Source organism: Gasterosteus aculeatus, chromosome 3 (genome assembly GCF_964276395.1).
Source record: "Gasterosteus aculeatus chromosome 3, fGasAcu3.hap1.1, whole genome shotgun sequence".
Taxonomy (NCBI): Eukaryota; Metazoa; Chordata; class Actinopteri; order Perciformes; family Gasterosteidae; genus Gasterosteus; species Gasterosteus aculeatus.
This window is the reverse complement of record NC_135690.1, coordinates 9,310,202-9,323,940: the sequence shown is the minus strand read 5'-3', so window position 1 is coordinate 9,323,940 and position 13,739 is coordinate 9,310,202. Positions and strand designations below refer to the sequence as shown.

Below are 13,739 nucleotides of genomic sequence, written 5' to 3'. Positions count from 1 at the left end.
CCGGAGATCCGAGGCCAGAGGCGGCTTCTTTATCCTGCGAGGAGAGCGGGGGACACAACGGCAAGCAGCTCCCCCCACGGAGAGGCGACCGGTGGCCGGGACGGTGCGGACACTTTGCAGGGTTGCAGCAGGCTCGGTGCAGCAGTGAACACTCTTCCCCCCCCCCCCCCCCCCCTCTCTCTCTCTCTGTCTCCCCCCATCTGAATAAATCCATCTGCTAGCTCGGACTGACTGCAAGAAACAGGAGACTGGGACGTCGACAGCAGCGCGGATTTATTGTGGCAAGCGGCGCGGACTCAGCGAGCGTTTCCTCCGAAATGGAGTGAGTGTGTCTGCGTGTGATTGTCAGGGTTTAGTTCCCGTTTCGCCCCAGATAAACAACAACAACATACTTGTTGGGTTGATGGATGCTTTCTCTGCATTGTAGAAAAGAAGTCCCAGTCGGCTTGTAAGATGTATCCTCACCACAGAGAAAGGTAAGGACACGCTCAGTGTCACTACTTTATATATATGTGTTAACTTTTAAGTTAAATAATAGTCACTTCAATTGATTGTGAATCGTGAAACACAGGTTTAGAGAACTTGCATCATAGTTTTCCTGCATGTGGAGCAGTGTTGTACTGACACATATTCAGCAGGGTCAGTACACACTTGGCAAACCTTCTTTCCTCCTTGTGGCCCCCAGTGTTTCTGCCATCTGATCCATTGCGGTTAGAAAACCCCCTCGTTGGTTTATTGCAGTTGTAAGAAAGCATCCCGGAGCGATCATGCAGAGGATTAAGCAGCATCGTTATTGTATGAAACTGCTCATTTTTTAATTGTTAGATTGATTATTTAAATACTTTACATAGTTGCTTATGAACGATTGAGATGACAGTGATGAGGGAGAAACCCAGTAAAGCAGATTGTGGCTACTGGAGTTTGTGGTGGGACTTATTGGAGTGTTTCATCATGAAGAGGAGCCACGTCCCTCATCCAAACACCACCAGGCTTTGTTACGCTTAAAGACCCCCATCCAGCCCGGTGGCCCACATCCATCTGCGCAAGTGAAGGTCGAAGAACAGAACATCCGTCACCAACAATGACTGAAGATCTTCTGTTGTCTAATGATAATTAATTTAATATCTTTAGGTCATGGAGTTTGACAGATGAGGGCATTTAGGGCAGGGAGAGTCTAATAAAAGATGCTGGTGAATTGGATTATGGGAATTGTAGGAAGATGAACTCATGACCGGGATTAAAACTCAATACATCTGGACTCTGCTGCTTCAAATGTGATCATTAATTTTTTTTGAAACTATGTCACACAAGACCCTGTTTAACTTTATGGGAATCCACAGGATTGCTTCTTTAAAGTATTTGATTTGGCTGTAATATTGCAGTTAATTGTATGCATCTTTACAGTCAGCCCTTTAAACACTGTACAAGCCTGTATTGTGCTTTTTCTTTTATCATCATCTCCTGCGCCGATAAACACACACAGAAAGTCCGTTATTGTCTTTGTGTGTCACTAATGGGGTCAGATATAAATGTACAACGACTGGCCACGATAATGCAGTGGTTTCTGCAACGTACACTTTACTGCAAACAATTAGAAGGGTCCTGGTTTTCACCAATGATTTGAGAGGATTGAGACTGGCTGTAAAGATGAGACCGATGAACAGCAGCATTTTGTTTGTGGTACTTTTCTTTTTCTTGAGTCTTATCAATGTCAGTATTATCTGAACCAAAAAAACATCAGCACGGGCTTTATATTCTATCAATAAGGCACGAACAGTGAGATAGTCGCTCCGGGCTCCGCTTCACTGTGCACTAATGGATTCGCTAATTACCAAATGTCAACAGGCCCAAGTGAGAGGGTGAACGTGGTAACTGTTCCAGCTGGTAGACATGAACGTGTGAGCACCGTCACTGCGAACAGATTGGCCCGCTGACGCTCGCCACGAGGCGCTGCAGTGCGGAAGCATCGATAGCACGGCTGCAAACTGTACTTTTCTCCTGTGCATTGGTTTGAATAGAAATTTGGATCACTCTAAAAAACTAAGTTTGATAGAATACACTGTTACTTCAGCTTCTTTGCTTTATTTTAAATCAAAGCGTGGGAATGCACAGCAGTGTCAATGTACAAACTGTGCGCCAGCATGAGAGAGATACAAAAAGGGAGAGCGACCTTTAGCCGTCTGGCTCCTTATGCCACACGACTGTGGCTAAACCACCTCCAAACACTGGGGACTTTGTTGCATTGATATATTTACCCCGTATCCAGGATACATCTCTGCAAATACTGGCAGGGGCAAAGCAGAGGGTGGAAGGTGAGCGACTCGGGAGACGGTCCAGAGCGTTTCAGTAAACATCATTTGCCAGCTAAACTGCAGCCCAGTATGGCGAATGACGCAGGAAACGTGTGGAAGAAAGCCAGAGGAAGATTACAGCAAATGTCCCCGAATGACAGTGAAACAGATGGAGATTTACAATTGTGGAAATAATGAAGGATTTCCTTTTTCAAACAAAAGAGGAAAACTAACAGTCTCATGGGGTTTAATGGAGGCGGTTTTAATGTTTTTATGCTGAAAGCATCAAAAACCAACCCTTTAAAATCACAAATTCTTTTTGTCTTGTTTCCCATTTTGAAATTTGCAGAACTTCCTCCTCTTAACTACATTATGACATGAACCTTTGTTAATGCTGTTGTGTCAAAAGCGTTTTTTTTCCTCCTTTTTCTGAAATCTCCATCGCAGAAACAGTTTTGTGTGCTTCTTCCTCCAGGGAGCAGCCCATCTTCAGCTCCCGGGCCCATGTCTTCCAGATCGACCCCGGCACCAAGAGGAACTGGATCCCCGCCAGCAAACACGCCGTCACCGTGTCCTTCTTCTACGATGCCAACCGTAACGTCTACCGAATCATCAGCGTGGGTGGCACCAAGGTGAGAAGGAGGAGGAAAAGGAGCGAAAGAAACTATACGAGCATTTTATACAAAGACACATCAAGTACTTCCGATATATTTGACATCCAGAGCTGGAATGTGAACCATGTATATATTGTAATTAAAAAAAACACATTCCCAAGGGGATTTTCTAGAGAGTAGTGTTGTAATTTGGTGACCATGGCAACAAGAGATTCATTGCAACTAAGGCCTATGTCCAAACCAAAAAGCATTACATTCAAACATTGAAACATTCATTTTAATCTTCACCAGCAGTCGTCCCATCACAAAATCTGTAAGGTTAAAAAAAATCAAAAAAACATAGTCTATAAAACCCACAGTGGGTGTAAACAAATCAGCAGCCAGAGGCTCTTTCTCGCAGGCCTGTGGATTTAGATTATGAGGAGAAGGGCACATAAATTGCTGGGGGGGGGGTCGATCTGATCTCCTCTGAGCACCTCTGGTCTGACCCACATTTCTGACTCCCAGAAGGCTTTGCGGGGTGACAGTTGGTCGCTCAGCAGCCCGATCCTGCCAGGACTGGTGTCTGCCTCCACAATAATCTCCACTGCTGTCACCCGCGTGCTACATATCCAACGTTCCCCCCCAGAAAAGAGACCGGAGCGTTATTATAAACATTTTGTTGGGAGGCGAGAGAATGAGGGAAAAGATCCTGAGCTGCCATTGTTCAAAGTGGGTCCATGTTTTAAGGCTGAAGATGACGTTAAAAGCTTTATAAATAGGTCGGTTCTAATCATTGTCTTCTCGTGGTCGGGGGGGTGGAGGTGGTTGCCCACTCTCTGAATTCACTTTGAACAATAAGACATTAACTGTGTTGTGTGGTCGAGCTTAAGTTTTTGATTCATATTCAAAAGGGACAAAAAAACGTGTCCCAATGGAGGAAGTTCTGGAAAATAGATTGATAGAAATCGCAGAGGAACTTCGCAACGTCACTACAAACACAGATGTTTCCCTTCATTCAACGTGAAGGTTTATGTCGTATTGTGTTCAAACAATGACTCTAAAATAGGAACACAAACTATCAAACTTCTCAGCTTCTTTTTTGCAGAATAGGATGTTTACTTAAATAAGGATAAATCCTTGGATTCGTTATTTCTGTGTCCGCTGCTGCGGATCAGCCTGAACGGAAAATCTTTATTTTTTCTCTCCTTGTTGCATTTGCAGGCAATCATCAACTGCACCGTCACACCCAGCATGTCGTTTACCAAGACGTCCCAGAAGTTCGGCCAGTGGGCAGACAGCAGGGCCAACACTGTGTACGGACTCGGCTTTGCTACAGAGCAACAGCTGCATCAGGTGAACTAACCCGAGGTCAACAAGGGTCAAACGGCTGATTAATACCTCAGGAAATCCATTTCATTTAACAAATCCTCTCAATCCTCCCACGTTTCCGGAGTGCGATGAGTGCTGCATTATTAATGTCTCGTTACCTGAAATGGTTCGTCGCTTGTCGTCTCTTTGAAAAGTTCTCAGACAAGTTTAAGGAGGTGAAAGACGCGGCTCGCCTGGCGCGAGAAAAGTCGCAGGATAAAGAACTGGCCAACACAGCGCTCACCATCGCTGCTCCGCAGGTGAGGACAAACGGAAAAAACGCTGAAGCGGAAAGTAGAGCAAGTCTCTGCAGGTATCCGGCAGAACGTTAGAAACCGGCGCCGTGACCCACAGGAACATCCACGCATGCATTTTGATCATTTTGGGGTAGAAGAGTGTTTCCCCTGCTGCCAAGAAGCCTCAAACACTGTGAGGATGGAAATGCAGTCAACCTGGGGCTCTTTTGATCAATAGAGAATAATAATCAGTTACACCTGCTTGGTCATGAGCAACATGGCAATTTCCTTTTTAATTCCACGGCTGAACAGTTTGCAAGTGATGTCTCTCGCTCCCAGTCTTTATCGAGCTGACGGCGCGTCAGTTAATTGTGCCTGATGCTAAGTGCACAACTGCTTGTGCTTGTGATATTTTCAGAAAGGTTATTATGTTTGCTGAGCTTTGTGATGACACGCTTCTTCCTGTTTTCTGTTCTCTCTCTCCCTCCACCTGATCGATATCCTCGGTAGTTCTCCCAGGTGAGTCCGCCTTTTGTTTTATCTTCTGACTCCCGGAAGAAAAAAATCAAGTAAAAGGTCACGTGTGTGCGAATGCTGTCCCAATATCTTCCTTTTTTTTGTTCTGTCTTCTGATTCAAACCTGTTGTGATGAGCTGTAGCTGAAACAAACACCATAATAATACAGCTCGCGTCACCACGAGACCAAAAAAGTAGTTATTTTATTTAAGTGTGTTTTGGGTTCAATCATTCGCCTCCCTGTGATGTGAAAGGAAAACGAAGCAGCCTGCGTCCAGTGTGAGCATCCACCCGGTGTCGCGTGGCGCTGTGCGTGTTGCCGGTAGAGTCCGTTTACTGATGTGTTTCTCAGGACCTCTCTGATGAACTCCAGTCTCCACCGGTGATGTGTGTGAACGGACCGGAGGACAAGCTGTTCCGCAGCCAGAGCGCCGACATCACTCTGTCTGCTGAGAAGGAGCGCATCAAGAAGATGCTCTCTGAAGGGTGACTGCGTTCTGCACACACACACACACACACACACACACACACACACACACACACACACACACACACACACACACACACACACACACACACACTCTCTTAACTTAAAGGTTTCTGGAGCTTTCAGCCACATCCCACCAGGGGACTTGGCGTGGTGGTGGCTCAGCTGTCACGTGGGTCGAAGTGAGGTATTTCAGTCATGTGATTACCATCTCCATGGCAACTCTGCAAACTCCCAGCGACGCTAAAAGCATTGGGAAAGGTTTATGTAAACGACTGTGTCCTGGTTTCATTTTGCATCCTTTCTGGGACTTAGATGAGCAGATTGATGTCACGCCCGTGTGTATATGAAGTAAATATGAAGATGCACTCGGTGGCAGGTTGGCTTATCATAAAGACTGGAAACCGGGGAAACAGTGTTCAAAGGTCTCTCAATAATAATAAGCAGCTTGTGTGTTTTATCATGCAAACAAGAATAGAATAGACCGTATGTGGTTTAACAGCTTTAGAGCTGGTGGTTCATGTATTTTTTGCTTTTATAGTTTCTAAACCAAACTGACTGCACGGCACGACAAATAAGAGTGGTATTGATATTTTCATCTAATTATTGACAAAAGAGATAGAGTATATTTCTTAAAATGTTAACCTATAGACGCAGACACAATTACTTTAAATACAGGTAATAGTGGCATGTCTCCACACGGTTAATGGTATAAAAGTATTTTAATTTGAAAGCTGTAAATCCTATTGTTAAAAAGAAATGAGATTTCATATCAACTTAGTCAGATTTGGAGGATCTGTTCTTTTCAGACATTTACAATACTGTTTTATTGTATTGTATTACAGCAGTGTTAGTAATTGTATCAATAATTCGCTTACCAAACAGATCATTCATTCATGTGATGTGTCAGTACCTACATTGCAGTTTGGAAAATATCATATTTTTTTCACCGACTAAACTGTACAAGGTCGCTGCAGATTTCAGATGATCGTTGCTATTGATTGCACCTTTTGTTTTTTAAACCTTTTTTAACATCCATTTGTCCAGCTGAGCTCACTGAGTATTAACCTAGTTTTCATTTTGATTGTTATCAACAGTTTGACATCATTCAATTTGTTAAGCTTTTTGTATTGGCGAAGAGGCCATCCTTCAGGTTTTATTCATTAATAACATCAAATAAAGCTCATAAACCTTTGCTCATTCAGTCTGTTTGAGCCACCCACATTGCTGTTACGTCCTGCAGTCCATTACTACAATAGAAAGCTGTTCTTAAATGGTTACCATGGTAAACTGCTGCCTTGGGACGGCCTCGAGCTCTCTAGATGAAAAAGACGGATCAAAAGCAAAGCATGAAGAGAGAATCTGAATGATCTTTTCTGCAGGATATACCAACTTTGATAGACATGTAATGATTTATCTGATCTATTGCCTCAAATTATATATAGTTGTGCCCATGAATTTTAAGTAAACACATTTTTTCTTGTACAGCATATAATTCAAATGTTGGGTAAGTAAAATTCAGCTTTAAGCCACACAAATGAAACTTTACGCTCAGTTACTTGCAACCAGTGTGAACAGGATATTATTATTAATATTATTATGGGAATCATGGAAAAAACTACATGCACGATGATTGTGTAATACCATAATTAGTTTGCATAAAATTGGTTAATAACTGTTTACTACTACTTTTCTTCTCTGATGCTAAAAAGCTAAGTTAAATTGAGTAAGGACATGTGAGCCCTCTAATGTTCTCCAAAGGGAGCCTCCCATGGATCAGAGGATTACAGTGGGAGCAGTTTGGTGTTCTTGTTTCAATAAGTGTACCTTTGTTATAAGAACTATGAGAAGTGACCTTCAGTCTGCACAGCGGGTGTGTTGCCACATTGTTATTGTGGCTTCTGTTCACCAGACAGTCAGGCAGTAATTTCTAGCTATCCAGTAAACATTGCTCGCTTAAAATATGTATAATAAGAACGTGTCATCTTCCCATAAGGCTTACACCATATTCTATGTATCATCAGGTCCATCTGTGAGATGAACCTGGAATCAGAGCTCTTCACTCTGCAGGACAGCAACTCCAAGCTGGTGGCGGCGTTGCACGAGGCGAACGCCAACGTGGAGCAGTGGAAGAAACAGCTGGCAGCGTACCAGGGGGAGACGGACAGGCTCAGAGATCAGGTACAGCAGCCACTTTGAGTGCTCGGCGTACGCACACTTCTATCAGCCGTCAATAACGAACCTGCTGGATGCCTGTAGCTCCGCATCAGCAATCTCGAAACAACTGGCAAACAAACGGCTGTAAAACGGTTCATATTCATGTCTTCATTTGTCCAAAATATAGTCATGTAAAGTAATTCAAATATGCTTCAATGTTGGACTTCATATCAAAATTTATTAGTGAACAGGAATGAGAGGGGTGTCTAACACTGGGAAAAGAAAATATTGGAATATTTCAACCTTGCATGAAGGTAAAAGCAGTACCAGATTCATCAGATCAGATTTACAAATCCCAAATGACTTGATGCAGCGCACGTCAACTGCAAACAATTGTCCATTGTCTGTTTTATCTTTGCGATAGCTACTAATCACGTCATTAAACAGAATGCATTAGACCCAAACACTGAAAACAGTTGTTTTCCTCATTCATTCAGTGTGAACTTCTGCCGCAGGAGGAGACACTCTATCTTTATTATTATAATGATGCTTAAGAAAAGCTTTGCTCAAACAAGATGAAGGTGATGCTGACTGTTGGTTCAGTAATTCAGCTGAGAGAGGCAAATGCTGGTTTTCAGTGGCTCTTCACTTGTGTTCATGAACTATTTCTGTACCAAAGCACAGGAGAAGAAGAAGGAGGGAATCCGGTTACACTTAATTGTTTGTTGCTCAGGACTCTGTTTTCCCTGCAGAGCTTTAGTTGAGGTGTTCCCCTGTTGGTTGCACCGGTTCACCAGCTACGCAGCAATGTCAATTTTCACCACGAAGGCTTTCGCTCTGAATACGCAGAGCTGCAGGTGTGTTTTTTCCCCCATCTTATCGCCTCCCAGGCTCCAGTGATTCAGATGCCTCTGGCCTCTCTTTCCTTTCTCATCAATAAAAAGTCTTTTCACATTTGCTGGTTCCTCTGGGAACGACCTCGCCTCAAGCTGACAATTATAAAGCTCTCTGATGCCTTTATACCTCTCCATTATAGCCCAGCTTTACAGTATCGATCACTGATTTTTTAATTATCCACCTCTGGTCTGGCATTTCAACAGGAAACTAATCTCTCCATTTTGGTCCACATTATCAAATTAATTAAAACAAGTGAGAAGCCCGTCTCCGTCTCCTTTGGACCAAGCTGGTTGCTTCCATCTGAGCTAAGGGAGACCAGGTGGCTGAAAATGGTTCACGTCTCCTGGGTGCAGTGAGACGGGTTTGTAGGGCAGCGATATCCTACTTTCAATGCCCCAGTTTAGGAGAAATGAAAAATCACTGCAGGGAGTTGGCGTCCACTCACTTCTGTTCTTTTTTCGGATTCTACCGTTCCTTAAGTCTTAGCCATACATGGTTTAAAATAATCCAGCCTGTCTCTGTCTCTTAAAAGTTGTCCTTTTCTGATTCGTGAGACTCTGATGACAAAGCAGCAAGGATTTCACTCTTGAATCCTGGCTGAAGTAGCGACATGTTTTGGCTCCTAGATACTGTTAAAACTGAAAATGAGTTGTGACGTGGGAATTAAACTGAAAGCATGTGAGACTACAGAATTGAAATAACACATGTCTGCACTCTAAGATCCGGCGTGAAGCTGTACCCCCCCCATGCTGAACGTGACCCCCCTCTCTGTGTGTTGTGAGGTGGTGGAACTAGAGGCCCACGGAGGCCACGGCCCCAGCGACCTGCTGAAAGATGAGCTGACCCGGTCCCTGGAGGAGCTGGAGGCCCTGCTGAAGGCCAAAGATGAGGTTGGTGCTTATTTCCAAATGTCACTCATCAGCTGGGAGACGGGAAGCGGTTTAAAATATATAATATATATGTATTCAGTTCAGTTCTACGTCTACCTTGTTTGATGTTTTCCAGGAAATCCACATTTTGCAAAGCAAGAAGGTAGAGTACCACGAGATGGAACACCACCGGGATGAGGCCATCCACAGGCTACGGGTAGGAGTGACACGCCTCCATGATTAACGCACACTGTTATGTGTTCGCTACGGAGGAATAATCACCGGCCTCCTCTGCGCTGTAGGAGACGGAGATGCGCAACGCGGAGCTGGAGCGTCGCATCCAGAACTCGGAGCAGAACCTGAACAACTCTCTGGAGGAACGGGACCGCATGGACTCTGGAATCCAGAGGGCCATCGAAATTCTGGACATCAAGATCTTTGACCTTAACGACCTTCGACAGAGCTTGGTTAAACTCATAGACAAATAGCTGGGAGGAGGGGGGGTGCGGGCGGAAATGGGTCAATATCCAAGCCGAGGAGAGCGATGGAACGGTCCAGGACAGGACCAGATGGAGTCGGTCCCGGTCCTCTTGAAGCACAACCAGCGGCCCGGTTGCAGGGGGGGGGGGGCAGCATGCACTCGGTTTCGCTTGTCCAATCTAACGTAACGCTTCGTGTTGCTTTCAAGGGTAACGTTCAATGCAATAAACCAACTGTACGGTAAGTGCTAATCACCGCTAGACGTTTAATATGAGAGTTGGCGATTGTAGTTTTTTTGTAAGTTTGACTGTTTGTGCACCAAATGGCAATGTGTGTGTCCGTCTGATTAAGAAGCTTGTTTCTTTTTATTTCTTTTGTTTTTTTTCATCTTGAGAGCAAAATGAGACCGCCGAGTTAAAGGCAAATAAGAAAAAAAAAAAAAGCACAACCAAAAATGACATTTGCATATTTAACAGCGTGCCTAAAATATGTCTTCTACTGAATTTAACATTCAAGTTTGATTAGTGCAGAGATCCACCTGTGCATGGTCTTATAGACACGCATGTATTATTTAGACGCTGTTACTTTGTTTTGAGTTCCTTCCATAGAAATATTTATTGACACATATTCCAGGTTCCGTAAAGAAGAATGCTACACAACTTAAACATTAGATCTTAATAGTGACACCAAAGATCAAATGTGAGGAGCCAAGTCGTCGATAAGATTTTTCAGCAGCTTTTCTATTATCACATCTTAATTTTAACTCTTAAGAATTCTTTAAATCTAAGATTTGTGACAGTAATCTGTTGATAGATATGATACAATAAGTAATTACATTTAGGGTGAATATGTTCTTTTTTTACCCCCATGATATAAGTCAATAATGCTACTGATAGTCAGTAAACACAAGAAATAGAGGCCATCACTTAGATCTACGTATGTTTAACTGGTCCTGTCTTAGTAACTGTCCTGTGCATCATCTGTGAACACTAACTTATTTTGTGCATTCAAGGATCTTTACGAGACATTTTCTGCCTTCTGTTACTTCTCAGCTCGTTACCTTTAGCTGTGGCCGATGCGCCACACGCCTTGTGAGTGTGGCTCTGTTTGAAAAGTGATTAAAGTCTTTTATCACTCTGTTGGTTAATATATTCCACGCTATGTGTATATCTGTGTGTGCTTTTCTTCAAGCCTTATGGTTCAGTCCGTCTCTCAGACAAGCTTTTGTCAGCACAGTCAGGATATAAAAGCAAAGTGGACACTCGACCCCTCATTTTAATGCACCTCTTGCTCGTGCTAATGGTTTTTCACCTTCAAGGCCATCCGGTTTATGTCTACCACAGCATTCCTCCAAATGGTTTTGAGCATTTGATTGAATCATTTATTCTATGTACCTAATCCAGGACACAAGTTTGTGATACACAATCCAAACCGCCAACATCCAAATGTAAAACTCAAATGTGGATACTCGTGGTTTGCTGCTGCTGTCTTGCAAAATGTGCCTCTGAACTGTGAGGATTGGAGAGGCCGGGTTTGACCGAATGTACCGGTTCAATCCCCAACTCCACCGGGTAAATTAATTGCATATTTCTTTCTTTTTATTGCGTTTTTCCCCCCCATCTTCCTGCAATTGTACTACAGCAAATTAAAGTACACTTTTCTTTTTAACCCAACTGCATTACAAATCAGATCCAACATGATCCTATTTACTGATCTGCAAAAAAATCCTTTCGTACAACTCACAGCTGGGAACACCCATCTGTTGTTGTGTCTGGACTGAAGCTGTGATTTTTATTCATTTGAATGTTTGTTTAAATCGTTCATAGACACACCAACCCAGAAAGGTTGCTCCTAGAATGAGAAGCCGTTTATTGTCACGTATGTGACTCATACAGCAATTTGTCTTGCATGGTGCAAGAAAAGGAGACAAGTAGAATAAAAGAAGAAAATAAGATGAACATGAACACTTACAAACGATACGTTTGTAAGACACATATGTATATATATATATATATATATATATTTCAATCCGGAGAGACTTGTTGAAATTTGAACAATGCTTTATTATAACAGGCATAATATGATATTGCAAGTTGTTTGGGGCTTGGACTCCATCCTGCCGCAGGATAGACCCGGGGCCGGGATCTCGAGCCGAGACAAGGCATATCCCCCCCTTTGGGAGTCCAGACACTGGAGGTGGTGGTGGTGGTGGTGGTAGAGCCCAAGTTGCATAACTCTCCTGCTACGCCAGGTTCTGCTGTAGATTGGCGGTGTCCGGGGTGGTGGCGGGTCACCTTTGGAGCGTGCTGAAATGACAACTGACAGCAAAAGAGAGGAGAACAGTTTTTAACGTTTGCCTGCCCCAATGCGATTGGTTTACGGTAACGACACCCACGTCTGATACTACCCGACCCCCCCACTAATCAGCTGGCCGTGCCCCCCCAGGGAGAGAGGAGGCCACCAGGGAACGGCACAGCCTGTCCAGTCTTCCTGACTGAATTTTCGCCTAAGCTTCATTTAATGTCCTGGGGATGTCTGGGTCAGTGGGGGGCTTGGACTTAGTTCATGACAGGCTGATGAGGGGAAAAAGCTGTTTGGGTGATGGATCGCAGCCTCCAGCCAGAGGGAAGGGGCTCGAAAGGTTTGGGTCTGAGGTACGAGGGGTCGGCGACCTTCTTCTGGGCGCTGTCTGTGATTCCAGTCTTGTAGGGTGAAGGGAACACATGGTGAGAATGTGTCACGATGCTGTCGTTTGCCCTGCGGACCCACCTTTGTTCACGTCCACACAGCTAATAGCAAACGCAGCTCCTCGTAAGTGGTAGTGGCCGTTCCACTAATCTGCAATTTGAACGGCTTAAAGTTTTAGTGTGTACTTGAACTCTGCCAACGAATCCACAATGTGATTGCACGTCCAGGGGTTGTCTGACTTAACAATTGAAGGGCAATTGGCAACAAATAAAGTTGTTGTTTTGTCCTGATTGCCGGAAAGCAGCTTTACACCAAGTCTTCATAGAATCTTACTAATAGATTTACATTTGACATGTTTTTATATTGAATATTTAAACCATACCGAGTTCAATCTCCCTCACTTCACACTGCGCTGAGTACATACTTGTGTCTATATTAAATACATATTATATTAGTTACCATAATATTTTTGAAGATGGAAACACCATTAAGGAACCTACAGTTTATAAGATTTTTTTTTCTCAATAAGAGGGAGCAACACACATAAGAGGTTTAATCACAAAGGATCTAAACTATTCATTGTTTGTTCTCTCAAAAAGCTGAGTCGAAGTGAAAATAATGGCGATGGGATTTCTGAGCATTCAATTTGTTTTTAAAAAAAACAGTTATATGTGGAAATTGAAATAAGCCTCCTTAGCTGAGGATAAAATATATTAAAAATGAACCATAAATCATCATCACTAATGTTAGCCTCACATGTGTTCCCACTAAAGCGCACTTCCTTGCTAGTGTCCGTCTGCACAGATGAAGGAAGGTCGGTGTGCTAATGTTGTTCTTGTGCTAGCTAGTGTTTACATGCTTTGGATAGAACTCACGCGTTAATGCGACATGGTTTTTAAAACGGTATCACTGAGATAAATACAAGTAATAAAATGAATGGATATGAAAAATAAAGAATACCGTCCCTGGGTGGGCTCGAACCACCAACCTTTCGGTTAACAGCCGAACGCGCTAACCAATTGCGCCACAGAGACGGAAGGTACCCAGACAGGCGCTCATACGGTATAAAAACTATAAGAAGCTACTCTAGCGAATGCATTGGTTCTTTCTGCTACCAACTACATGGCGAACCATAAAAATGTTACTTCGATTAA

General features: G+C 43.5%; 1 protein-coding gene and 1 non-coding gene across 2 annotated transcripts; one reads left to right on the top strand and one right to left on the bottom strand.

Annotated features, from left to right (window-relative positions):
• The first annotated feature begins 68 nt into the window (after positions 1–68).
• LOC120814135 (homer protein homolog 3) lies at positions 69–11,058 on the top strand. Its single transcript, XM_078099062.1, has 10 exons — positions 69–322; positions 428–476; positions 2,767–2,923; positions 4,109–4,240; positions 4,411–4,515; positions 5,360–5,493; positions 7,519–7,675; positions 9,331–9,438; positions 9,554–9,634; positions 9,720–11,058. Exons 2-10 carry the CDS (start codon positions 454–456, stop codon positions 9,903–9,905), a joined length of 1,083 nt encoding a protein of 360 aa, XP_077955188.1. The 5' UTR covers positions 69–322; positions 428–453; the 3' UTR covers positions 9,906–11,058.
• A 2,487-nt stretch (positions 11,059–13,545) lies between these two features.
• On the bottom strand, positions 13,546–13,619 carry trnan-guu (transfer RNA asparagine (anticodon GUU)). Its single transcript has one exon. It is a non-coding gene; the product is annotated as a tRNA-Asn (tRNA).
• Positions 13,620–13,739: the final 120 nt, after the last annotated feature.

Coding starts and splice junctions, on each gene's coding strand:
- LOC120814135 (XM_078099062.1), top strand. CDS start 454: ATGTATCCTCACCACAGAGAAAG. Junction 4,241..4,410: donor CAGAGCAACAGCTGCATCAG/GTGAACTAACCC, acceptor CTCTTTGAAAAG/TTCTCAGACAAGTTTAAGGA. Junction 7,676..9,330: donor CGGACAGGCTCAGAGATCAG/GTACAGCAGCCA, acceptor GTGTGTTGTGAG/GTGGTGGAACTAGAGGCCCA.